The sequence below is a fragment of the Dermacentor albipictus genome, chromosome 7 (genome assembly GCF_038994185.2).
Source record: "Dermacentor albipictus isolate Rhodes 1998 colony chromosome 7, USDA_Dalb.pri_finalv2, whole genome shotgun sequence".
In the NCBI taxonomy this organism is placed as follows: Eukaryota; Metazoa; Arthropoda; class Arachnida; order Ixodida; family Ixodidae; genus Dermacentor; species Dermacentor albipictus.
This window is the reverse complement of record NC_091827.1, coordinates 70,711,483-70,738,515: the sequence shown is the minus strand read 5'-3', so window position 1 is coordinate 70,738,515 and position 27,033 is coordinate 70,711,483. Positions and strand designations below refer to the sequence as shown.

The window sequence follows — 27,033 nt, the reverse complement described above, 5'->3', positions numbered from 1 at the left end:
AAGTATCATGTAAAGAGAAGTATAATATATGCTATTTGCAATAATCCTAGTTTCAGGCGATGTTTCACGGTGACAGTATTTTTCAGAAAATTGCGTTTTGTGAGCAGCAGTTCTTTAGAATTAATTCTTGAGTCCGGGTTGCACAGTGAAGTGCTGCATTGCACATGGTGAAGGGTGTAGGTGCTTTTTGTGCATAGACCGCTGGCTAGTTTGAGATAAAATTTCGCCTGGAGGTGATGTTTGGTGGCAAGTTTTATGCAGTCGAACTTTACGATAGCACTACTTCAGCTTGCTCAGAATATTTTGTGGTTCGTGGTATGTGGTCCGCTGGCCAGTAATGGCCACAATACCACATGCTTCCGTTCAGTTGGACCACCATGTTGGGTGAACATGCTTGTCATAGTACAATGCGAGATGCCAGAATAGGAGTACTCTAACATAACGTACATGTGCCAATGTCAGTGCTGGAAGACGTACAAAAGAAGAGCAGGACTGGTCGAAACATGTGACGCTTTTTCTCTGCTACAATGTGCTTGAAACCATAGATCGTGAGAATAAGCGTGTACTTACACTTGCCAACACAGGCTATGTACTGACCCACACGTGGCGCTCACTCGCATTCCTACTCGTGCCCACTCATACCTACAAACACTAACTTGCATTCATAGTCACTTCTGTTCACACTTACCGGCACCTACCCGCTCTCATACCTACAGCTATTCACCAGCACTCACTCACTTGCAAACATCTACTCACACTCACCGGCAGCCTCTTACCTTCGTAACACACATCCACTCAAAATTTTCAGCGCCCACGTTCTTACACTCGCTAAAGCTCTATTTCAAGCCTGTGAAATGAGTGCAGATCAAATACTTGTCACTATGCTCGTGAGCAAGTATGCTTGAAACTATGTGTGTAAAGAAAGTGCCAAAATTTAGGATAGTCACTGGAAGCAAGTTTATACCAGCAGTCAAGTAGAATTCAGTCACTCATTGCAATAAGAGTTCTGTGTGATCTGGTTGAACTTGGCGTCACCAGATGTCCCCACTAGCTTTGCTCTTGTTGTGTACGTCCATGCAAATATGCCTACGCATTGCTATAAACCTATTATTGCAAAGGTGCACTTATGTTGCGCACACCTTGGGCTGTGTGCATTCCGAACTCATGGGGTCAATCAAGAACTCGTTCTGCCTGGATGATGTGATCTCTCTGGCCGAATTTGGAGGTGTTGCAACATGTCCCCAATAAATAAATAAAATAAAAGGCTGTTGCCCTTTGTACATGGAGACATTAACATCGAACAAACTAAATGATGTGCCATTTGGTCTTGGAAATCTGAAGTACCAGTCGCTGTTGCAGTGTTTTATGGCAAATGCTTTGTTTGTCCAACAGCATGTGATGCTGCGAGTGCTCTTTGCATTAACGAGTGGTAGGTTTGTAGGTTTGATTATGCCTTAAGTTAAGGAAACATTGCTTTAAACCAGCCACGGGATTCCACATCTATGTGAAATTGCCAGACAGATTAGCCAGTGGTTTAGGTGTGGAGGTGCATTTATACCCATTTGCTATATACGTGAAATTGAATACTTGCTGTGTAGATGAAAGCTCAATGGGACATTTGAGATGTAATAAAGAATGTTCTTTGATTTGCAACTTTTGTCTTTCTTGACTTTCTTTGGCATATTAATAATGCCTGCCTTCTTGAATGATTGCAGCACGCTACTTCATATGCTCGGACTGAAAAAAAAAAGACAAAACTAAGCTGGGTATCGCACCTGTCCAGTGATATTTTCATCCTTTTTGCAGTTCTTACATTATTAGTCACAGTTAGTCAGATACAGAGAGGGTAAGAACTGCGAAGTGCCCAACACACACTACCATATGGTATGGGAGTGAGAGCAACACATCCACACACCCATTTTCTAACCAACCGCAGAAGCAGTGGCCCGACTAGCTGATCAATCGGCTCAAGCCCTCGGGACCAGGCTGGCCGCGCAGGGCCGTGACAACCTGGTCTGACGAAGCCACCCAGCTGGGGATGGCCTCGCCCGTTTCTGAGGCGAGCGTCGGCGCCGTAACCGAGCGAAACATGAAAGCGCAGCGGGGGATGAAATACGTGAGAAGGAAAGCGAAGAGGAGGGTGTAGCGGAATCATGAGACGGAAAGCGGAGGAGGGTATGGCGAAAGCGTGAGAAGCGTAGTGCGGCGACGACGGCTACGAGATGGCGCCAGAGTAGCGCGCGTCGTCTGGAAGGTCTCGGCTGCGGTTGTAGGCGGCTGCTGTGAATCGCGTCCCCGCGTCGCCCATGCACCCACTGGCTGTCGCAATCTCCAGATTAGTGAGGCAGTCGCGCCGCACGAGACATTGTCCGCGCCAGCCAATAATACATCGCGAAATGAGAACAAGCTTGTGTACAGCTGCGCTCAGATTTCGCATTGGGGATTCTCGCAATCGTCCGTGAAATTTTCAATGAAATTTATTCCTCCTCTACGTTTGGCAGCACCTGACAATTTGCCAAGAGTGGGTGATGTGGAAGTGGTAAGGTGGCAGAAGTGGCAATGCTCAAGGTCGTAACGGGGACCTCTCTAAACAACGTGAGACGGAAAGAAGAAAAAGACTCAACGCAGACTAGCGAATGCAGTTGCTAATCAGTTGATAGGATAGTCTGCGCTGTGTTTGTATTTTCTTTCCAGCTTTGACGTACCTCACGTGGGAAGCACTGGACATGAGCGAGAATTACGGATTGTAAGGTGCGCCAAGTCAAGGCGAATCACCAAAATACGACGATTTCGCCCAAGCCTCGGACTGCTACGCTGCCAGGACGGGCTGTCGAAGGTGGACGTTCCTGTGTGTTTATGAATGAACGAATGTTTTTTTCAATGCATGGGCTCTAGCTACGACCTGAAACTCTTGGACTATGACTACGTGCTGGCACAATAATTTGACGTTGGGGTCACATAGGTACTTGGTGTAATCGTGTAATTAATTGCCTAGTCCACGAGAAAGTCAAGCATTCAGCAGCAGGATGGCGGCGCTTGTGGACGGAAACGCGAACCGAAACTACAAAGTCCACACTGCGCAATCGTTCAATCCAATTATTTAAATTTATTGCAAATTTCAAAAAGTGTGAGCGCAACGAAGACTTTAATGAGATTTTTTTGCAAGAAGATAATGTGAGTTGATAGTCTGACAGCGAGAAAGAATACTCAACCGATCCACGACAATCCATGCCAATCCGCGCTGTCCGTCGTTTGATGTAGTTTCTGATGGTTTGTGTCATGTGAGTTTGTGGTCCATGGTCTTGACACTCTTGTAGTAATGTCACGCGCTGTTCTGTGACGGCACTCCTTGCTTCGGCATCGTAGCGTTTCATGACAGCTCTGTTTTAGGGTCGACGTTTTTTTGGTGGGCGTTCCCAGTGTAACTGTCCGTCGTCATTTGATCGGTTTGACGTGGTGTAAACAGTCACTCTTCCTTGCACTCACGCGTTGTCTCAGTGAGAGTCAATGCAGACGCCCTCCGACGCAATGGAGCAGGGTACGGCGGCGATAACCTGCAGCATCAGGGGTTGCCCCAACGAATTCGTACTGAGCGACCCGTCGCATATACTGTACGTTTGCACCGCGGACGACATCCAATGCAAGGAGTGGCTCGCCGTGATACCCAAAGTGTCACTCAGACTCGTGGACGATAAACTGTGCGTGTGTTCGCTGCACTTCGACGATGGAGTGAACGTCAGCGGCGGCGCCATGCCGACCATCTTTCCGCCAGTACCCAGTCTGGGTGCGAGTACGAGCGAGCCACAACCGCAGCAACAGAGCGAGACGCAGGGCAGGGAACATGCTATGGCTGGTCCGGCGACAACGATCAAGCAGGAACTAGTTGACGTAAGTCCGCGTACCGAGAACGCGCGCCGTTCATGAAGCAACACAGTTGTGCTCGCTGATCGAATCAAATGAAGGCTTTTCTTTCGCGCCCGTTCGGTTATAGAGGCAGACGACTTCGTAGATGTGTGCAAATCTGAGTAACTCGTGCATTAAAGGCATCGAAGCTGTGTGGTTCTCACACCCTTTGGAAGTCGTAGGGGCCCGGCCTGCCACTGCCCGAGAACTCCCGAAGGCTTCACAGACGCACCGCCGTCCGGTGCAATTCCTTCAAAATAGCATGGTGAACTCACTGTAAACATAACGATGCCATGCCGGCTGTACCGATGCCGGCTCCGCGTTCTTGCAGACGCCCTGGCCATGCACCGTGTGGCACTCGGTATCGAATGTAAGCCGTCGAACATCCAGCAACGCAGTCTGCGGAGAAGCCCCGAAGCGGCTGTATCCGGCCGTATGACCAACGTAATGACAAACTTTGTTTCAACGTGCGACCAAGGCGTTGGTGAGAATGCACAGCTGGCGTCGGTATAGAAGTGGCATATATGCGTCGGATATAGCAGAGAGTTCGGATATAGTTGAGCTATTGGGCATCGGCAGACTGTACCCTTTGAACTTGTGAAAAATAAGAGAACTCCCTTATACAGTTTCCTTCACTGCGTTTGACATATGGGTATGAAAGATTCGCATACATTTGCAAAGGCTTTTTAAAGCTAAAGCATTTTTTTTTCCTACCTCGACAGGGTTTGTTGCGACTCAGGAAGTGTCTGAATCTCATTGAGCAAAGTGGGCCAATCCTCGAGAAAACCAGACTGATCCCGAAGGTGTATATTAATAAAAACTAATAGAAGGAAAGTGAGACATCCACCCAATCCTAGCAATTGGTACCAAGGAAAACCGCACTGGTTCCTCGAAAGAAAAGCTTCATAGTTAAAGAAAAATTTGCCCTAGTCCAGGACTCGAACCCGAGATTACCACCTTTGCGGGGCAGCTGCTCTACCATCTGAGCTAACCAGGCGGCTAGCACCTTGCGGGTTTCCGCAGAACTATTATGTCAGTAAAAACTAAGTGGATCACAGAGACTATGACCTCAAACGAGAGATCAAAGCTTGCACTGATCTATCCTGTTTACAACTGTGTAATCAAAAATGGCGAATTGGTAATCTGATCCTGACACCATATGTATGACGTGTGTCCTTGCAAGGGCTTTCACTAATGTGGTTTCTAACGCGGGCTGGACCCAATGTTACTAGACTAGATTGGGCTGAACCTGGAGGCAGTGCAACCAAAACCATTTATTTATTTATTGTACCCTCAAGGCATACAAGCATTATGGAGGGGAGGGGTCAATTGTTCAACACAAATGCAGTAATTTGCACATACGCTATTGAAAATTTTAAAAATGGGACCAATGTAATTTTTAATAACAATGGGAATCCATACACTCATGCTAGGCTTGTACAATAATTACGGTAAGAAAATACTATTGCAGCCCATTAAGACACTAAAAGATGAAGTTTCCTACCAACATAGGGAATGTTTACAGAAAAAAATGATGAAATGGGTTAAATTGCACTGGCAACAGTGTCACGGAAATGGTCACAGTTGGAAACGCTAACTAATGAGGCGGGAAGATAGTTCCAGTCAAGGCTGGTTTTGGGCAGGAAAGAGTGCGAATATGTTAGTGTTTTGGTGAGGGACATGTACTTTGTGGTGGTGATCAAGCCGAGATGAAACAAAATTAGGCGGTTTAATCAGTCGGGTCCTAAGAACATGGTCATGATGATAGATCTTATGAAACAAGACAAGTCGAGAGAGTTTCCGTCTATTTGCAAGCGGGGGCAGATTAAGTATCGATTTCATGTTAGTTATGCTGGAAGTTTGATGGTAGTTACTTAAGATAAAACGTGCTTAACGATTCTGCATTGCCTCTATATTATTCGTGGGCTGATCCTCATAATGCCATCTAATTTCAGCTGCTCAGGTGTAGCATGGAATCATAGTTCGATGAAAACTGGTCTGGTTAGAAATGGTCATGGCACAGCTAGTCGACCTAACTTTTTTGCCTCTTTCTCCTTGCTCAAAAGCTGAAGACATTGGAAAAGCAGTGAAAATTTTCAACTAAAGGCCAAAAAGCGCCCAACTGAACTTCCCCAGGTTTTAAGAAAAGTCCATAGGGCTAGCTAATGTACATTTCGTACACCGAACAGAGATCACCTAAAAACTTGAAACACCTATATATTATTTTTCTGGTGACATTTCATTTTTCTGCATCAATAAGTGTCCTGGTCTTATAAACCAACAAGTGATACACTGTATATTAGGAAATGTATAACTTGTCCCAAAATATCTTGTGAAAATCATGTGATCACGATTACAGTGAGTTGCGTTTATTCTTCAGTCAAATAATGTCTACTTTATGGCTGTTGTGCTATGTGATATATTAGTTTTATGAAAAGCTAAAGTGGGCAGCTGTTCTTGTGGAATATTTGCAGGAGACTGCATGAAACATTTCTGCCTGAAAATTAAATGCACTCATTCAATTGTGGTTTGTGTGACTACACCAGTTTATTCAGGCATCTGCCAATCTATTAGTCGTTTTCGATGTTTGAACTGTTATATCATCTAATGTAATTTAGCATCCCTGCGTATACCTGAGTTGTAACCAAAACGTGTTTCACAGCTGTTATGTTATCACAAGTCTGCCTCAGCTGTTTGGAGGGCATTCATTTTTTCCCTCTTTGCATTGTTGATAACTTCGAAATTTGCCTTTATTCATATTGGCTGTGTTTTATGTTGTGAAGGACTTTTTATAATGATTTAATTCATCAGCGAGTATGTTTAAGATTTTGCTGTTATTTTAGAAAATGTGTAAATCGCACACACACACAAAAAATATTGATGCCCTGGTACACCACAACACTACTGGGCACACAGCAGCGCTGTTTAGTGGTTATGCTGTGGTGCAGTAGAAAATTTTTATTCAAATTCTTCTGTTTCATAGTTGAATTGTACAGTAGCCTGGCGACACCGAGTGGTGTCAAAATGAATTGGCACCCCTGAAAGAATCTCCCTCGGGTGATCTCACAGCTGATCTTGAAGGCCATGCTTTCGTGTATTGCAAACACTGAATGCGATTGCAGGAGCTGGAAAGACCTAATGGCTGCCGTGCATAGTTTGTTTTTCCTTGTGCTTTTCAGCAGTTTGCTACTGCTTTTTATAGTGTGAGTGATGGAATTTTGGGCAAAATTCAATGGCGACGCCCTTGCAGTGCTGCTAAGTGCAGCAAAGAAACGCCAGATGAGGTCTCGAACCATTAAAATGCAGACAATGTACTGGTAGACTTTCGTGTCCTGACATCTCACAGTCCATGTCAAAATGGCATTCGCTTTATTGGGAAGGGTTTGGAGGCTATAATTTAAAACTGAAATTTCTTATTAAAATGTTTGCGGAGAGCTCAGCTCCTTTTTGTGTGTGTGTGTGTGTGTTTGTCTGTGTGTGTTTGTGTAACCGTATAGGGTCTCCTAGTCTCAGTCACAGTGACGAACTAAGAATAGTGTCCATGTCCAGAATTCCCTTGTCATTGAGACAAGGGAATGCAATTAATTTCACATTGTTGCGAACTTAAAAGAGTGAAAAAATGTTCTGGGCTTCATTCTTTTTATGCCTTATTCAGACAACAGTGTAACTTGAAATGAATTAATTGTTTCTTATTTACCACTTCAGGTTGCTTCTTAGTTCACAGAAAAAAATAGAAGCCATCATTAAATTCGACCTTTGCATGACACGATTCTTTAAAAACGACACTGAAAGACGGTGAAAAGAGCAGCTTGGACATCATTGTACAGTGCTTTATTTTCTGCTCGGAGCAAAATATTCTAACATGTTGCATAAAGCAGATAGCGAATGACAGGAGATAAATCGGGTGAAGTTTAACCAAAAGAATTGCCTTTTTCAATTTCTCTGTGAAAACTCATATTTTTTATGTTGCACAACATTTTATATCGTGCTCCCAAAATTCAAAGCAGCAGTACGAAAGACAGACAGAATGCTACCATACTGCATGTTCAGTTGGTGGCAAAGTATGCATAAAAAATCCCAAAAGGGACCCTTTACAAGCCACATTACAAAATTGTTAGAGAAGCCCCATCATATAGCTTCCTGTTCAAAAGCTAAGTTTGTTATTTTTTGTTTGGGTTGTTGGTTTGTGAATCAAATTCGATGTAATTTTTTTGTTTACATTGTTGTCTTAGTAAGGTATAAAAGCTGAAAATGCAGTAAACATTTTATAAAATTTTTTACTCTCAAAGTTAGAATGTCAACATCAGTAATACCATTTTCAAAATGATTTGGATATATTCGGCATGTGCACTCAGTTTTTATTCTATTATATAGACAGCTGCAGTGCCAACGTTTGAAATCCGTGGTTATCTTGCCCCGTTTCCCCCCCCCCCCCCCCTTTTTTTTAACTACATAGATGTCAGTACTTTTTTAGTGCCTCACAGGCCGCATTAATTCAGCCTTCATGTTCTACAACATATATGGCTGTCATTTCGTTAGCGCTGGAGGGGTGCTTTTATTGCAGTCTTTGTTTTCTGCTATATAGATGGCAGCGATTGGTCACCGCTCAAAGACAGCATTTTTGGAATAGTGAGCATTTTGGCAGATTTGGAAAGATGGCATCTGTCAATGTCAGCCAGCATGTGAGTTATGCATGTAAAAGAAAACAGCTGCTTGACTATGACAGTGAAAGCGACGCACTAGAGTCTTGTTCTTGAAGTGAAGAGGATGATTACAATAGCCTTCTCATCACTTCTGCTGAAAGTGATGATTCAGAAAGTGAAGACAGCGTTGACTTGGCCTGACAGTGGTGCAGCGTGGACACCGACAGCCGTCCTCTGTATCCGTCCCGCTTTCCATTGTGCAAGAACGCACGAAAAGCTTTCTTCTGCAAAGAAGATGGCTTCTTCGTACAATCGCTGATGTTGAAACAGGGTAAAATAACACATTTTTCATTGTTTCTAAGTGTGCTGTTTGTGGCAATGACAAGTACATATGTATTGCATAGTAAAGTGGCTGAATGACATTTTCACGCTTGAAACATGCAGCAGATTACTTGAAAAAATATTTTAGAAGGGTTTTTGAGGGAGTGAAGTTTGAAAATAAGCCATAAAATGAAGCAAAATAAGGTGACTTTTGGTCAGAATAAGTAAAACTCTTACGGGGTGAACACTGTACACTCAGTATACTTCCAGCTCACGAATGTGCTTTATCAGCTTGACACAGCATTCTTGCCAGGAAAGTAGCAAGCGGAAAGTTTTCAGGAAATGCAAAGGCAACAAAAAGAGATGTCTATAATTGTTCAGGGGCAAGATACACTCCAAGTTGTCTAAGCTTTATCTAGAGTGTAGCAGTTACCGCAACAAAGCTGAAAAACGCACATGTTCAGTGCAAGGCAGGTGCTCCTGAAATGAGCAGCTGTACATGTAAATTTCGATTAAACATTGCACCACTGCTTTCCTGCTGTACTAGGCAACCCTGAAGGGAATGCCAAAAACAATTACATTGTGCATTCTACCAGTGAATTATTGGGGACATTAGTGGTAGGTTGCAGCCCTTCAACCCTGCTCCTATCCTGAGATCTTTCTCTTGATTTCCGTGTCCTTTCATTTTCGGTGCTAATTAAACCGGTTTGCACGTGGCAATGGAAGCTACTGGATATCTGTGGATTCTGCAAGATGTTACCAGATGCGCCAATGTGTCCATGTAAGAAGCACAGTTGTGTGGGCAATGATGTCATGGCGACAAAATGAAGGCGCGATAGTGTTGACAAAGGTATGATGGTGTTGAAGGTGGCTCAAAGACGGCAGCAACAAGACTATGGCGTGGCAGTAGCCAATTAAGAAGTCGGTGCACAGGGAATTGAGGTGAGTCTGGCACCTACTCACGAAGTTCTCGGTTATGGAGAAAAAAAAAAAACTTCATCAGTGCTTCACTGTCCATGATAGTGAGCAGGGGGCATTGTCTGTCTGGAATGATCCGAACTGGGCTGATCTCGAAGGCAGCGCACAATCGGACCTGTTGACAGGTACATATATACATAGTACCTGCAAATTACAAAGTGGCTCCATTGAGGCAATGAATGCTTCACATTAAAAAGTCTGTTTCTTCACACAAGCCGCATTTATATAAATGCGACAGTAACATGTCGCATTCTTTGCTATGCAACAGCAATTATTAATGGCTCATCTGCCCTGGTCCAAAGCATGCCGGAACCTGTTTCTGGCGATTTGCATTCTTCCACCTAGTGGAGGAGCGCAATGGTGGCAGCAGTCCTTCATCCTCAATGCGACGCACCAACTGATCGCTCCCATTGCATCAGTGTGATTTGCTGTCCTTGCACATTACCACCATTTACATGAACGTGATGCGCGAGAAATGCCGCACAATGCGCCACTTGTTGCACTTGCTTAAACACTGTTCCAGTTAACCGTCAGCCTGCTTCAATGTTGCAACTGGCCTGACCTCTTGAGCCCTTGTGGCTTTAGCCATGTTCCCCCATATAGTTTATGTAAATTATCTTAAATAGGTACCGCAAGAACAAGTGTAGTGAAGTTTGTCTTGCGAGTAGTCTATTGAGGGGCCCCCTCCTTCCTTTCTTTTTCCAGTTCGAGGATGGTGCACTGCGAGCCCCGACGGACTTCTCGGGGAAGAAGCACCCCCAGACTGCGGCATTTGATGCTGTGATTGCGGAGGTAGTTGGTATCCGGAAGGCCGTGGAGCGGATGGCTGACGCACAGGAGCTTATTGCATCATTGGTTGCAGCACACTGCGGATTGACGTAGTGTTTTTTTTTTGTGTTTGGCTTTGTTTCTTCACCAAGTGGTAAGTGATCGGAGCTTTGGTATTTATGTCCATTATGTAGATTTCTTTATTCCATGCTTTTTATTCTCTGTCAATTTTATTTCATTTTCATTGTTGCGTGTGTGTTCCTCTGTTTGCCAAGTGTATTCCTTTCAAGTTTTGAATTGTTCTCTTTTCTGTTCTTTACACCAGTGATATTGTGCTTCATACTTATCATGTATCATTATATTTGTGGTTATTTAGTTGGCGTATGTGCCTTTATGTTTATATGCATATACCTCACATGATGACATTTTCAAAAGGTCTGTGGCAGTACAGCCGGTGAGTTTTAGGCATCTTGAGCATTTAGCGCACTTATAAAATGAGTGTATTCAATGAAACATTTTGTCAGTGAAGATTAAGCACGCTTAAGTTTTTATGCATGAAGTTGTTTTAAGACGGGAAGTTCTTTACCCTAGCAGTGCAGGTAGCTGGGCCAACAGACTTTTTTCATAATTTTGAAGATTAGGTTTCATGCTAGGCCACGATGCATAGTCTTTTTTTGTAAAGAATGCATGCGAGCAGTTTGTTTCACCTTATGATATGGAAAATGTAGATGCTGGTCTCGTAATGAAACCACACATGAGGTTCAAACCCCAGCATGTGCAACTAACACTTCTTTATTTGAAGTGTAACTGGTGTTGCAATTAGATAGGCAAATGTGTATTGCAGAGAAGTGCATCTGGCAATTAGGAAAAGGGTCCACATTAGGTAAATGTGGGTCACATTGGCCCTACACAGGGCAATGCTGGCACAGTAATTGGCTGACATTGACCCTAAATTTTCACTACTTGGGTATGTGAATCACGAACATTGAATTTGTCATATTGCATTCTGTCAATCCATTGCCATTGCGCTAGCAGGAATTTTCTCCCTTGTTGCTGCGAAAATGATTCAAATGGTTCCTTGTACGTTGTGAGTTTCACATATATCATAATGCTATTTGTGATAATACTAGAGAGCTACTATTTCTTTAGGCAGGCATGGAATCCATTGCACAGACTTTTTCAAGTATCATCTGGTCCGGTGTCATTGTTTATGTTAAAGGTGTTGGCGCTCAAAAATTTTCTGCCTGTCTTAGACATAGTTGGAGCCATAAAACTTGTCATTTGTGTAACACACTTTCTATAAAGTTCAATAAACCAAACACCCTTTTATGAAAGCTTTTATGGCAGCTTATAAAATGTTCACTGTTTTCATGATACAGCACTTACAAGTGGTTTACTTTATTATATATATGAGACCCCAGTTACAGAAGGCTGCTTTCGGCATTAAGGTTACATCTAAAGGCATGCATGTATACACTGAAGCTGTAATGTTCCCAGCCTCACCAGTACCCATAAATTTTGGAGATAGAATATTAGCACATTTACAAAGCATACCCTTTATGTAATTGTAAGCCAGTTTCTCATTATATTACACACATTACACATCACAAAACACATCATTCATTACGCAAGCCTCATCTAGTTTCTTAATCAGTCATGTTATTGAAGAGTACAATCTTCAGCTGTGAAACTTTACAATTTTCAGAATTTCTTCTTGCTCAAAATAACAAAGAAATGAAACGAGCTGCAAACACTGCCAGATCATTTGTATTCATCCCTCAATCTCTTCTGTGCGACTGCGAGCGAGAGAACGAGGGGACCTCGAGGATGCACGAGGTGTCCACCTTCTGCAGAAGAAAATAATGTTTACAGCCCTTAGTAAGCTAAACAAAGTGTCCAAGGATGTATTATTGCATCCAGTATAAGCTCTAACATTCAATATGGGGTTCGAGTGCTTTCCATGCAGAGCTCATCTCGCCTGTATAATACAAGCTCGAGCAAAAAGTAGAGGTTGTATCGTTGTTCCATCAATGCGCATCAACTGCATTTTGGGTGTGGTGTGCCTGCATTGGCTTGCAGGCACACCGCACCTAAAAGCCCTGCGAATACACTGGCCTGTAAATGAGCAGCAGTGTGTCATTGCGAAGCATGCTGTGCTAAGCATTAGCAGGCTAGTGTGTCATGGCTTCACGAGATTGCCACTCCACATCTAGAGAAAGCAATGACATGAAGCATAGGGACTGATGTGCATTGGTGGAGTGGCAAAACCCTCTCCACTTTTTCCTCATACACGTTGCACGTCTGTGCTACCAGCTTGACCTAAAGGACACTCCAGCCCTGTCCTGCAAGTTGCAACTTGTACCGAATGGGTAGTACATATAAGGTAAGCAGAGAAGTTGAAAGAGTGCATGCACCAAGAAGCAATCTTGCAGGTTCGTACATTGCCGAAAATACAGTCTTGTGCAACATTTGGCCCACACTAACAGATGCATTGAATCCATTAACATGTTAACTCAATCGAGGCATCGCCCTCGAGCCACCTGGTGAACTGCTCCTAAGACTGCAATTGTACCTTGCCTTTCTCCATCTGCTGCTACTACATGCAAACAAATCAATAGCAAAGGGGACACAGTATTCATGACGTGCACCTTGGCCACAAAGAAAGAAATGTGTTGGCATGCCGTCAACTAGCCTGTAGTAGAAGAAACTTGCACCTATTTGCAACAACATGCTGAGCCAGGAACTGTCCTAATGTGTCGATGGTTTTATGCACAAAAAAAGTCCTTAAACGTCCCTTTTTTTGCATATTGACCTTCTGAGTGCCAAGTGTTCTTCCGAAATGCAACACATTTATGTCTTAAGTAACCCATTACCATATCTTAAGTTTAAATGTGACTTATTGGTGGTATCAGTATTTCACATTTATATATGTCTTATGTTAAGGGGGGATGAGGGTCTTGAAAACTTTTTTTTTATTTCGTAACATATCTTCCTGAAAATTGGCATGCAGATATATCTTTGAATGCTGATCCCAAATATATATTCAGATTTTATATATCTCATCTATAAATGAAGATATTTCAAAATAATTCATCCCACATAGGTCTTTTCTTACGGGCCATTATGATAATTTCTTAATTAAAAAAACTAGTTTCAAAGAATGGCTGTCATTTCCAAGGGCCCACTGCACATCCTAAAGCTAAAGAAATTTTTAAAAAGTGATCATATAGGTCATGAATGAATAACAAAGTAGGAAGAAAAAAACAATGCGGGAGTAATTAGCTTACATCTGACCTAATTGCTAGTCTAATGGGTTTAATGAAAAATGGAAAGCTTTAGGATGTAGTTGAGGTTTTACTGAAAAAAATGATACCTAATTCAATAAAATCAGTTGATGCAAACATTATGAAAAGTTCTGTAAGGCAAAGGCATTTGATCGAAAAAGCAAAGCTGAGAAAATTGCATTCAAAGTTTTGCTTACTCTGCCACTTTTGTTTACCTATCACATGGAAAAATTTAATGCTTTAGCATGCAGCCCAGTCATTACTGAACACAATAACACCAAACTCAAAGAAATCTGTTCATGTAAAGATTGTGAAAACCTCTGTATTTCATTGGTACTTGGCAAAAAAAAAAAAGCTCAGAAAGTCGTCATTACTTGCTGCGCCGACGTTCATTAGCTCGAACTTGCGGGAAGTCGCGGACTTCTTCGCCAATGAAGTTTTAATGTTGTCTGCGTACTTTTCACGCCCCGCGCACTCCGCGCAAAACACCGCGTCGAAGCGTTGAGCACGCGAGCTCGGTTCAGCCGCGTCCGTCGGCACCGAAGCGGCGTTCGGAAACGCCGAAGTCGACGTTAGGCTTAGGTCAGCCGGCTCGGCCGCTTCCGACGACACGGAATCCGAAGCGACTTGCAGCGTTTCAAAAGTTAGCATTTTCGACGGGCTTAGTCCAGGCGTATCCACCGGCACTGCAGAGACTTGCGGTAACACCGAAGTTGACACCGATCGGGACTGCCCAGCCGCGTCCACCGGCGAAGCTGTTGTTGGCGAGCTCACTCCAGCCGCATCCACCAAGGCCACAGCCATATCTCTATGCCACAGCAGCTTGCGGCATCACCGAAGCTGTAGTTCTCGACGATGTAGCGCTCTTATTCCATGCGCGCCTCGTTTTGCTGACTGCTTTTCGCGTGCTTGCTTTCAAGCGCGCGTCTCGCGCCATCGTGACACGCGGAACAAAGACACCAGGCACGCAAAAGCAAGAAATTCGTGGTTAAAAGAGGCGACTCAATAGCCAATATATCTACAAGAACGATAAAGAAAAAGGCAGAACGAAAAATACAAGAGGAATGCGAAAAAAATGACGTGCGCGCCGGCGAAAGCAGACGACGCGAAGGAGTCGAACAACGCGGCCGCGGGGCCGCGGCAGGCGAAGCATGCTACGCGGCCAATCAGAGGGCTGCGCCTCGGGGAGGCGCCCGCTTCACCCAATCAGCGGCTGTCTCGCGACGATTTCGCTCTTGAGAACGGGTGCTTGGGGTGCCGATCGCTCCGCTGCACGAGGGTCTACAGCGTGCCGAGGGGCGCCAGAATGGAGAGCGGGAAACCAGCTTTCAAACGAGACCAAGATGGCGCCGATCGGTTCGCGTCGCGCGGAGCTACGGCAGCTTGAAAATGAGGCAAATCTTCGCGCTTGGCGTTCAATTTCGGCTCACCGACGTTTCTAAATTGCCGTTTTTTTTATACTTCGAGTAGGAATTGAGCCATAATATTTTGTAGAGGCATAGTTGGGACATTAAAGACTTCAAAAACGCAATTTTTGAAAATTGCCATTTTTGACCATTTTTCGCGATTTCAAGACCCGCGTCCCCCCTTGTATTCTATATATTCTATATATTCAAAGTATTTACATTTCAATTTTAATGTATATTTATTACATTTTAAAATCTGAACATGAAATTACGACTTAAGATAAAAAAATCGCTAATTGGTGCTCCTCTAGCAATATGGCCTCTTTGTCACCGTTATTGTTCCCTGAAGGCACTTAGTAATCAACATTGAAGTCCTCTGTATCAGAGTTCATATGAAGTTCACGAATTAACTCTTTCAAAAGATTGCAATGGTCGATCACGTTGGAAAACAAGAGAGGCAAGCTACATTGACAGTCGATAAGTTTTGTTGTTTCATATGTTATGCAAAAAATCTATTGTAAAATTTTTGTTTAATGACCTCTGAGTAGATGGTGCTACCATACCAGTATGTGGATTTTTCATTGTCACAAGTTATCTTTGGTATGACGAGGAGTGTGCAGTGGCAGCCAGATGGTTATAACTCAGGCATTTCACTTAAAGGGTTAACAGAATTTTAATTTGTATTCATAAAGCAATTCTAACACAGCTTTTAACTTTAAAATTACCAAACTACATTGTAAGTAAGCTCACTTTGAACCATCCCATCTGCTTTGCCCTAGGCGAATGTTATTGGCTGTTAGTGAAAGATGCTTCCACTACCACCATCTTAATTGGTTTGTAATAATGCACGGAAAGCTTCTGCGAGTCTGTTTCACATGCTCTTCTTTGCTAAAATTGCTAGTGCTGAAGCATGCAGTATGGTCGCCAGTTGTCTTTGCAACAATTTTTGCTCTGAGGACATTGCTGCATTGACTTCTTATTTTTCTGTTGAATTTAGATTGCATTGCCATGTTCTTTTTTATCACTTTGTTGGGCCAAAATAAACATTTACGTGCAAGCACATGATGGCTTAGTTTTCTTCACTGTTTTATTACCAATGTAATGCATTCTAGTGCCACAGACATTGCTGCCAATTGTTTCTTGATGAAAGGAAATGTGCTGCTCATTGCAAATTGCAGCTTGCTTGTGCTGCATACAAACTGTGCAAAAGTGGAAGGGCAGACAACACATTTTACAAGCATTTCGAGCTGTTTAAGGCCATTCTTGTTTCCATTTGATTGACCAAATAATAAGCGTGATGTTTTTGCTCGAATGTGATGTAGGAGTCAGAGTTTCATACAATAAGTACTAGCAGGAACTCTGGCGTTAGTGTCTACAGGAGCTGCAATGGGAGCGGTTGAGCCAGCATGGGAATTATGGGAAGTACATGGATTTGCCTAAACTTCGTCCTTTTGTTTTCAAACGGCTTCGTGACTTTGTAAACTGGTCATTTTCAACAATGTACTGCGTAATAAATAATTGAATAAACATCAATAAAATTGTCTGATGGCAGGATTCGAAGACAGGAACTCTAGCACAGAAGCCTGACATTGAAACCATTAAGCCATGGATGCACGTATCGACAAGCGAATGAAACGCCCTCGTGAATTTATCGCGGGCATGCCAGTGCCTTGAAACGCTTGGCGTGTTTCGATTTGGCCACCTGGACAAGCTCAGTCATTGCAATTAATAGCAATTATGCACATTCGCCGCGTCTTCTGCACTTCAAAGACTGTAGACTGTGCTGAAATTCACGACAATAAGATTTATGTAGCTTAATTATACAAAGCAAGCACAAAGATCAGACAAGTCCATGTACTTCCTATCATTCCCATGGTGGTACAATGACTGCAGTGGCAGAGTTACCTCTAGTAATTATTGTATGGAACTCTATGGGAGGACTCGTAAGGTGTCAGTACAACGCCACTTACCTGTACGGTGGGATTGCGGGTGTTGCATGCACTGCTTTTCTCGTGCGAGATTCCAAGCACAGGAGATAACTGAAGGCACATTTTGTGTGTTATGCGAGAGGGTGCCATAGGTAGTAGAATTGGACATTCAACTCTGTTGTGACGCATATGCTTCAACTAAAGTTGTTAGACAAAAAGACAAGCTTTGAGGGACTGCAGCATCGGAAATGCAACAATGAGTGTGCTGACTCCAGGGATCTGCGTATCAGTGTAGTACATCTGTGCATTGTGAGGGTGGGGAAATGCTACTCTCGAAAAAAACCTCCACTGCACAATTCACGCATCTTACTCTAGATAGCAAAACGCACACTTATGATTGTGCCATTGATGATCCAGTACCTTATGCAGCTCCTATACCAAGCCTTCCATGCATCGTTTCCTCTAGGCACTTGAATTGTGATGAACGCTCATCAACCAACATACTGTATACACTCGTGTAAGGGCCGCACCCATATATGGGCCGCACCCCCAACTTGGCACTCCAAAATTTGGAAAAAAAGAAATTTCCAACAAAGAAACAATTCTGTTCAGTGCCCCGATGCCGTGCACGTGCATTGACTAATTTTCGGATGCTGCACATTTCCACGTGCTGTTGCTAGATGGTGAGAGCTGCGCATTGAACTCTGATGTAATAGGGCTTCCAGGGATTGGGGGTGTGCACAAGGAAGACTGTGCTGGCACCATTTTGACCAAGAGGTTCAGCCCCGTTTAAGGGTCGCACCTCCTCAAAATTGTGAAAAAAAAAGTGCGACGAGCCAGCCACCAGTGACGACTGCATTTGACGCCACTCCACTGACCCGTTATAACTAACCTGCCGAGGATGACGAGGCCACTTTTGGCAAACATTGGCCAGCCTTTCCGAGGCACCTTGTCCCTGTTTATAACTTTTATACCACAAGAAAGCTTATTAGGCATTCAAAATGCATTGTAGTGCATTCTCACTTGTCCTTCTATGCCCGGAATTAGTTTGAGAGCCCCCATACCAAAAAGGCGCCATTACTTTCAATTCTTTTTAAAATGTGATTCGTACTTCTCGCGATTCTAAAAAGTCCTTGGCATCGAAAAGTGGTTTCGTCGCATTTAGCATTGTAATCGCAAATCGAGACGCATGTAAACATAGGTCCCCAGCTTATAACGTTGGGGACAGAAGCCGCCAATGGCAGGTGGACAAAAGGATGAACCACGAGAAGAATAGTTACAAATTTAGCCCCAGAAGACAATGTATTGCCAGTCAACTGCGGGCAGTGCAGAACATGAAGTAGTGTCTGCAGGAAGAGGCCAACTTCTAAGAATGCATTTTGCCAAAGCATGTTTTGCAATTATTGGTAGCCAATTGTGGATTGAAGGTAGACTTAGTGTTGCTCCATTTTGAAAATTAAGCATTTGTAAGCCCTTTTCTTGAAAGTGGCATTTGTTTCATGCATACTTTGTGACCTACCTTGACTTGATTTCGTCTCCAGTCTGAAAACTAGACCCCTGTGGAAAGGGAAGAGGAAGCAATACAGAATTAGAAGCAAGGTTGCCAAGAACACAACATCTTTGCAAAGATTCGCATGGTCACACCACATGACTATGGCATCTGTCATTGTTTTGGGACATTAATTAACAAATCAATTGGTAGACATAGTCAGTTGACTCAGCTGGGCTTTGTAAGTTGGTGTAAATCATGAGCACTGCCATCGACACGGCTTAGTGAGCTCATAGGTAGCAAATAAAAATGTGAGAACTTATTTTTACATGATTGCTGTAATAAGCAATAAGCCACAATGATTGTAGTGGGTTGCATTATTACGCAAGTTACACTTTTTGGGCTGAAGAGCAATTATTTGAGAGCCAGGCAGAGGAAATTTTCTTGCTCTTGCCAAAAGCACCGATTAGTTGTGAAGTGTCAAGGAATCTGGCCGTTGCTGTCAAGCTTCCTGTGTGATGCTCATAACAGTGAAAGGTAGCAGGGGCTTCATATAGTGGGGCGATAAAAAAAAGTTGCAGTTGTTACCTTATGTAGACTAAGTGGAAATTTCTGTAAACGTTTCCAGACTATTTGCTGCCCCACTGCAAAACTTGTGCGCTTTTTTACAATAACCTAACAGACCCAAACTGCCAAAAAAAAAAAGAAAATAAAATACCAAGAGAAACGCCCAGTTTATGGTTTTAAGATCTAATTGCATCTATCTTGACTTGCAAAGATTGTCTTGCATCTTCTGGAATATTCTAAAATGTTTCGTGTTGGGGAAACTCAACCTTATAGTTTTTCCACATGAACAGATGCAGTTGTGCATTTGCCCTTGAATTCATGCTGCCATAATTTTTGCATATTGATTGCACTCATCATTTACATCCTATCATTTGTTGCACCATCCTCCTACAGTACATTTCACCCAATTTCGGTTTACATACCCCTCTATTGACACTGAGGTTTTTCTATTGCAACTACATTGACGTAGTAGTTCTGCGGAAACCCGTAAGGTGGAGAGAAGTAATTAATAAAGGGAAAAATCAGACATCCACCCGTTTGTAGCAATTGCTACAAAGGAAACCCATACAGGTTCCTCTAAAGAAAAGCCTCAGAGTTGAAGAAAAATTTGTCCTGGTCCTGGATTCGAACCCGGGACCACCGCCTTTCCGGGGCAGCCGCTCTACCATCTGAGCTAACCAGGTGGCTCGCAGAGTCCCAGACCAGGACGAATTTTTCGTCAACTCTGAGGCTTTTCTTTGGAGGAACCCGTATGGGTTTCCTTTGTAGCAACTGCTACGAACGGGTGGATGTCCGATTTTTCCCCTTTATGCAACTACATTAATATACACACTCGATGTAGCATTCTTTTTTTGTAATACTGCCTTACAAGTATGGTTCAGACACAGAATTTCTATTTACACAGAGGTTTTCTCTTGTAGTAACTATTGTGGTACTTAAAGTTGTATTGATATTGGTATTTGTCTTGAAGTATTTATGAGGATGACATTCAAACTTGCAATGTGTTTGAGCAACTGTTGTTTTCAAAAGTGTGGTCTTTTTATTATTTTTATTGCTTCTGGTCATACAAAACCAATTAACACATTTGTAGTAATTTATTAATTTTTTGCTGTGTCATTTGAAGCTCCTGCTACTGTACTTGACCTTTCTGTTATAATGCCTCAAGGAATTGATGGTATACATAAATGAAATTAACAGTTTTACAATAACGTACTTGAGCAAACAAAAAGATCATGAAGAGAAAAAAAAATCAAATTAATGTGAATACACACATTTTCATAACTGCTCACCAACTAGCTCTCACGTGTATGCAACTTAAAGCTTAAAGGCCTTTTGCGCTCTAAAAAAAGATATTAGGCACTCTCAGTGTGCATGGTCTGTACGTTATCGAATTGAGCTTAATGTACACTGCGTTTGCACACACTAGGAAATAGCATCAGACATGGCAGGAATGGTGGCTGCTGCTTCAACAAAATGTTTTGATGGCTGTGCTCTCACTATGGTTTCTCCAAGTAAATAAGGATTAAGATTTCACATTCTTTCAATTCGCCTGAATTGTGTCTTATAAATATCTAGCTTCTCCAATTTCTGAGATTGTTCATTGACTGCGAAGCCGCCATTTTGCAGTGGTGCTTTGTTCATTCTTGGGGGTTCAAGCAATGCTCCCCCCCGGGTGGAGCATCCACAACGGCTACTCACGAATGCAAAAAAGCACCGAAAGGTATTAGCATCAAAAAAGGCATTGCTGCGAAATCTCGGCCAAGATATTTGTAGTCCTGATGAGATGCATCGGCACAGAAATAAGTTGGCCACCTGGGCTAATGGTATTGTCTTGTCTCGGGGCACGTTTGACAACAGGCACCAGATAGATGCAATCCCTGCTTATGTTTGCATTTTCATTCCCATACATTACAATAAGTCTCGCTGCGTTTCATATCATTGAACTTTTCTCTCTAGAAATCATGCACATCGTAATGTTATGGAAAGTGCTTGTGTCTAATGTATGTGTAGTTCCATACACTATTTGAAAGCCAACGCAGCTCTCTTACCGGAGGAGTTGCAGTGAGATCACTACACCAGGTGAAGATGAATTATGACAAGATTGCACCCTGTCGCTGCACCTGCACTCCCTCACTGCATATAGAAAGCATCACACGAGATCACAAGACAGCTTTCACTTTTGACTCTGTGGGGCTCCACCATTGCCTGCGTCTCACACATGAATGGTGTTGCATCCCAAGTGTCACTGTAACACTGTCGACGCTTTATATGCAGTTATGTGACTGTATTGTCACTATTTCTTGCTTTATTTAACAGTGCTTCTCTCCATTTCAGGGCCTAGTTGCAAGCTGCATAGCATGGAACCAGTGACACATCTGGAAGCACTGCAAAGAAAAGTCTGCTGTATTGCCTCCTATGCATTTTCCTCTGCCGTTCTGACGGAATGACTTCTTGCCAAGCTAGCTGGTGCATATGAGAAAGCTTGTGCAACGAAAGGAAGTTAGTTCAAGTAGAGAGACTTTGTGCATCCTAACTTCTTGAATGGTCTTTGTTTTTTTGTGACGGTTTTCTTGCTGCAGCTGTCACATTTTATTGCGGAGAACATAGAACTGTGCAAGCAATCCATGTTTTTATGGAAGCCTGTTGACGCTTGAATGGCTGGCCCTATCAAAATGGTAAAGGTGGCAGCTCAATTTCTATTCCAGGTGATAGCGTGGCCTGTGTGTTATTGCTGTGATGACCATTTACTGGCAGTATTGATGCTTAGCTCTGTATCAGCAATGGCAGTTGTAGGCAGCGGATGCTGTTATTTGACGTACCTGTTGTCAATAAGAACTGTTTCTAGTTGAAACAGTCATGCCAACAAAAGCTTATAGCACCACCTGTGAGACTTGCATGAAGATAGAGTGGTTGCCAGGATCTAGGACCTCAGCAATGCTGAAATGTTGGTCAGTTGGTCACTATGCTACACCTGCACTGATACCGAATAATTGTTGGCACGTCCCAACGTAACTTCAGTGGCATCGTAGGCTTTGCAGAAGGTTCAGCTGACTGCTAAACCCATAGGTGGAGCTACAAACTGAAGGCGCAATAACTTTAATGCTGACAAAAAAATATTTTTGCAGTGTATTTTGCAGTCTTCAAGTTAATGTGGATACGAATTCACCTCATTACAACATTTTACTATGAAGTGTTGCCCCGTGCCATTTTGCACAGTTTTCTGTAAAAATCAGGATGCATTTCCATGTTCAAAGGATAAAAGCATGCTTATTACTGTCACTTCACTTGACATTTTTCCATTGGAAATCTTGGAAAATATTTTGGACCAGTGTCGATTTCTCAGAGTGTTTCACAATGCTAATTTCATAATGTATTGGCTGGCTTTAGCAGCTTGAATATGTGGGTCTTGTTTTGTGTGTGCAGCAAGCCGTATTTCTCTGTGTACTGAATCATCTAATGCGTTTACATTTGTGCACTTTGTTTGTGCCCTGAACTTGTGTGGTTTGTTCTCTTGATTTGTCTGTATTTACTATAACACATAGCTGACTTTTTTAGATAACGAATAATGTTGCACAGTGTGTTGCAGCAGTTCCAGAAGTTCACCGTTTAAAAATGGTGCTTTTGTTGCATATAGCAGCGAGCATCACTTAACTTGTATGACCTGGCAGCTGTGTTAGGTTGGGACAGTTGGCTAGGTTTCAACACTGCTCAAACAGCTCTGTAGACAGGACTAAGTGAATGAATGACACAGGTGCTCGACTGTCAGCTGGTATTTATTCAAAGAAAGATATGTAGGTTCGTGTGGGAAGCTGGTGGCACAATAACACAATCAGGTTTAGGAGGCACAACAGCATGTGTAATTGAACAGTACGCTTGTATTGAGGAGAAGTGCACATCAAAGCCACTTGGGGAAATTATTGAAGCAGCAGAGGTAGCATCGTTGGGCAACTTGCGTGTGAATATAGCGTCAGTGCACCTTACATGCAAAGCTGATGTTTCTTTCCTGTTCCAGAGGGGACGTGGGTGATGTTGCATTGCACATTTCACCTCCACATTCGCGTGCTTATTTTGCTTTGTTTGGTTACTGTTACTTACCTTGACATGCTGGAGGGGGGTATCATGAACATGTATGTGTTTTTCTATGCAAACATTTTGTATTTCTCATGAAGGGTGGCTGACGAGCACACGTTTGTGAATAATATATATGTGTGCGTGTGTGTAGGAGGGGGGTTCCATCATTTCAGCACTGTTTATATGATTTAGTGTTTGCTCTTGAAGTGCAGTTTTCTTGCCACTGCAGGAATGGTGCTTAGTGCTAACAGCCCTGGCATGCCTTTGCATTCAGCAACCGATGATGACAGGGAGGAAACCGAGGCATCATCAACTGACATGGGCAGGCTCTTCAAGTCCCGGTGGATACCGCGTCCCTGCCTGATATTCAGGAAGCAGAGGATGGTGAAGCTGTTCTCCTGCCACCTCTGTTCCTTCTCCACGATATATGCCTACAAGCTTAAGAACCACATCGGAGCTCACAGCGGAGAGCGACCGTTGTGCCACGTGTGCCTGCTTTCGTTTTCAGACATGTACGGCCTGAGACGGCACAGCTTGACACACACGGGAGAAAGGAAGTACAAGTGCAATCTGTGTTCCTACGCGTCGGTCACAGCCCCTCTCTTGGAGCGCCACTTGCGCACCCACACGGGCGAGAGAAATTTTCCGTGCAGCCAGTGCCCCTATGTATGTGCGAGGCAAGATACCCTGAAGAGGCACATAGATAGGGTGCACATTCGTGAAATCAAAACCGAGAATGAGCTTATGTAATTTGTGGAATCAGCAAAGCTACAAAGTTTAAGAGCAGGTTGGTTTGGTGCTGGTGCTTCTCTTAGAAAGTGGCAAGCTTTCACTCGACCAATGCCATGTTACTGCCATGTTAGGTCGAAGAAGTGTTCCGGTCGTATGGCTCAAAATGAGAAAAAAAAAAATGCTGGCAAGTTTAGACGTTGCAGTGATATAGTACTGGGCCTCTTGCAACTATGATTTCTTTTAGTCATTGCGCTTCCGTGCTCTTGTTTCCATAGCTGTGGGACATAGCAAGGGGTGGCTGTTCGATATGTAGAGCCACAGAAAAAATGCTTCTTCTTGCTTATGTCCAGTGGTAACAACTTTCCTGGCAGATTTCTTTTCAAGAACAATGAAACCCGTATTGCCAGAACAATGCACTTGGCAAAATTACCACTAATAGGGATATGTGAATAAAACACGTAATTATGTTGCAGTAGTTGTGCAGCAGAAATAATTACATACTGCATGTATATAGCAGTTGCACTGCATCAATAAAACATGTACAATTGCCAAAAGCTCACACTATTCAATGGTCTAAACAGAATTTGTAGACTGCCACATCTCCAGGAAGGTTGTTCTAATCCGATATTGTCATGGGAACAAAATAATGTGAAATGTATTTATTATCCTAAAGGTTGGCTGCAGAAAATGAATACCTGTGTGTTGCTTGCATGTTGAACCAGAAGAAAGTTTGAATGCTGCATTATGGCTAAAGAGAAAGCTTGAATACCACGTTATTGCTTATAAAATGCCATCTTAAGAACTCTAGTCTAAGTGTTTATGTACTGCATCAGATGACTTCATTGAAAGGTTGAGTGGTTAAAAGAGGATAAAGGGCAAATAAGTGCATTTTTTGTAGTAATGAATATGTTAGTTTCATAATTCTCTGACGAAAAGAAAGACTGATTGCCAATATTTATGGCATATTGTGCAACGCTTGAGTGCATTTTTAGAGTGCACGAAATTGCTGGTGTCGCAACAGTGCTTCCAGGGGAGCTCCTGTTTGTACAAGAGGAAGCCCCTTTAATGAGTCGCGACATCCTAGTCTGCTTGTGCTACTATGCTTACTGAACATTTATTGAAGTCAGATAAAGGAACGCTGTTTGTGTTCATGCAATTACTCTGTTTTATGATGTACCATATTTGTTCGAGTATAGGTGACCTTTCCTTTAGAAAATGTTACCCATAATGAGCTATTAACCTATATTCATGACCAAAGAATCTGGACTTACATTTGTGAACAAAGTTAGCAAAAGTACTGATCTAATGCAGTTAACTCCGTCGTGCCTGCCAGTCTGGAGATTATCCGAACTGGCTTTAAGAAATGCTGCATATCCAATGAATGCGCTTAACGGCCGACGTCTTTTGGGGTGCTGAGGACGCCTGCGAAGTATTCAACGAGGACGACTTCCCGGGCAGTTGTGATGAGGATGCAGCTTGTGGCATTGACTAGTGATATTTTGTGGCCGAGCTTATAGCAAATGTTTGTCATGTTCGAACTAGTATTTCTTAAAATATAAGGGATGACCTATATTCGAATTAAAATTGTTTTTCTTTTTCTCCTATATTCGTGTTCGACATGGTTTCGAGTAGATACAATGGTTTGAAAAATCACAAATTACATACGTGCATCGAAGGTAGATGTAAGCAAGTGAGCATACAAAGAAGACTTGCTCATGGTGAATGTTAGTGCCTGTGCTCATGTCACCATGAGCACCACCCACTGTGCCACTGTCATTTGTACTCGGGGCCGCAGTAGTGGAATAAAGTGCGTGAAGGCCTGTGGTTGTTCATCAAGTTGCGATCACAATGGGAGAAATTGGAATCTGGCTGAAACTAGGTGCGAGAAATTCTCCTCATGGGCTAGGTTGTTTTTACATGGTATACAAGCATAGTCGTTGCAGAGCAAGGCATGTCCAGGCCCCATTTTCAGTATTGGAAGAAGATGGTGTACTTCAATTTTTCCTTTATTTGTTGTGCTTGTAGACAGTAATATTCGAGAAAATGCCAGTTTGACCTTTTATGTACATTGAGATTTCCTTAGTATGATGTAAGTGCTTGCTGCAAAGGAAGCAAATGTGCCTCATTCCCGGATTCAGTTTGAAGAAAGTGCAAAAGTAAGAATGCACTAAGCAGGGGAAAACATCGATGCATCTGCATCCTTGTCTTTCCTTGCTTTGCGTTTTTTTTTCCTTTCTCAATATGAATTCTAACTTGTCCATTTGCAGTTTTCATTCCAAGTTTCGTCTATGTTTTTATGATGCATTTTGTTGTCTGACCACTGGATAGTTGACATCGGTGCTTTCCTAGTAAAATATCACTTCACACTCTTTGATTATAAATTTTATAGAGAAATTGGCCAGTGAAATTCCACATCACTTGTTAGCATTGCTAGGCAAACAATTTTTGGTTGTCTCTGCACTTGTGGCATTTTCTTGATTTTGAATTTATCTTTATTATGAGTGGATTGATGGTTTCTGCCTGTGAGATGGTACTTTGCTTGCTTCAAAAACCCAACGTGGCCACGATTGATTCAGAGCCCCCCTTTTCCCTTACGGTGTCTTGTAACCAGCTCTGCAGCTTCAGGAGTGTTTAACACCACAGTTTGCTTTCACCTGTTTTCATGTCATCAGTGCAATCATACGGAGCTGTGTGAATACATATTTGCACTTCTCAAAGGTTCTGCATGCCTTCAGAGCATTTGAGCTCTAGTGTGCTGGAGCACACTGTTCGGTCTGTTTTTGATCATTTATTTTCTGTTTTGCCTAGTGTTGTGCCACTTTTCAGTTTACTTGCATGTTGTGTTCAAGTTATACGTATGTCTCCTCCTTGGCTTTTTATTCCTAAATGCCAAAGAAATGTTGCAGCTCCAACTGAAAAATAAAGGCATTAGAATGTTGTCAA

The 27,033-nt window shown here is 42.8% G+C and overlaps 1 protein-coding gene across 5 annotated transcripts; it reads left to right on the top strand.

Moving 5' to 3' along the window:
• The first annotated feature begins 2,657 nt into the window (after positions 1–2,657).
• On the top strand, positions 2,658–27,033 carry LOC135919738 (uncharacterized). Of its 5 annotated transcripts, none has more exons than XR_010570044.2 (4): positions 2,664–3,888; positions 10,551–10,767; positions 21,622–21,786; positions 23,633–27,033. XR_010570044.2 is itself a non-coding variant. In XM_065453613.2 (3 exons), exons 1-2 carry the CDS (start codon positions 3,508–3,510, stop codon positions 10,725–10,727), a joined length of 558 nt encoding a protein of 185 aa, XP_065309685.1. In that variant the 5' UTR covers positions 2,658–3,507; the 3' UTR covers positions 10,728–10,767; positions 23,633–27,033. The 5 variants fall into 5 exon arrangements, 3 of the variants coding, with proteins under 3 accessions (XP_065309685.1, XP_065309684.1, XP_065309683.1); XR_010570043.2 differs by having other exon boundaries at positions 23,588–27,033; XM_065453613.2 differs by lacking the exon at positions 21,622–21,786 and having other exon boundaries at positions 2,658–3,888.

Coding starts and splice junctions, on each gene's coding strand:
- LOC135919738 (XM_065453613.2), top strand. CDS start 3,508: ATGCAGACGCCCTCCGACGCAATGGAGCAGGGTACGGCGGCGATAACC. Junction 3,889..10,550: donor TCAAGCAGGAACTAGTTGAC/GTAAGTCCGCGT, acceptor TTCTTTTTCCAG/TTCGAGGATGGTGCACTGCG.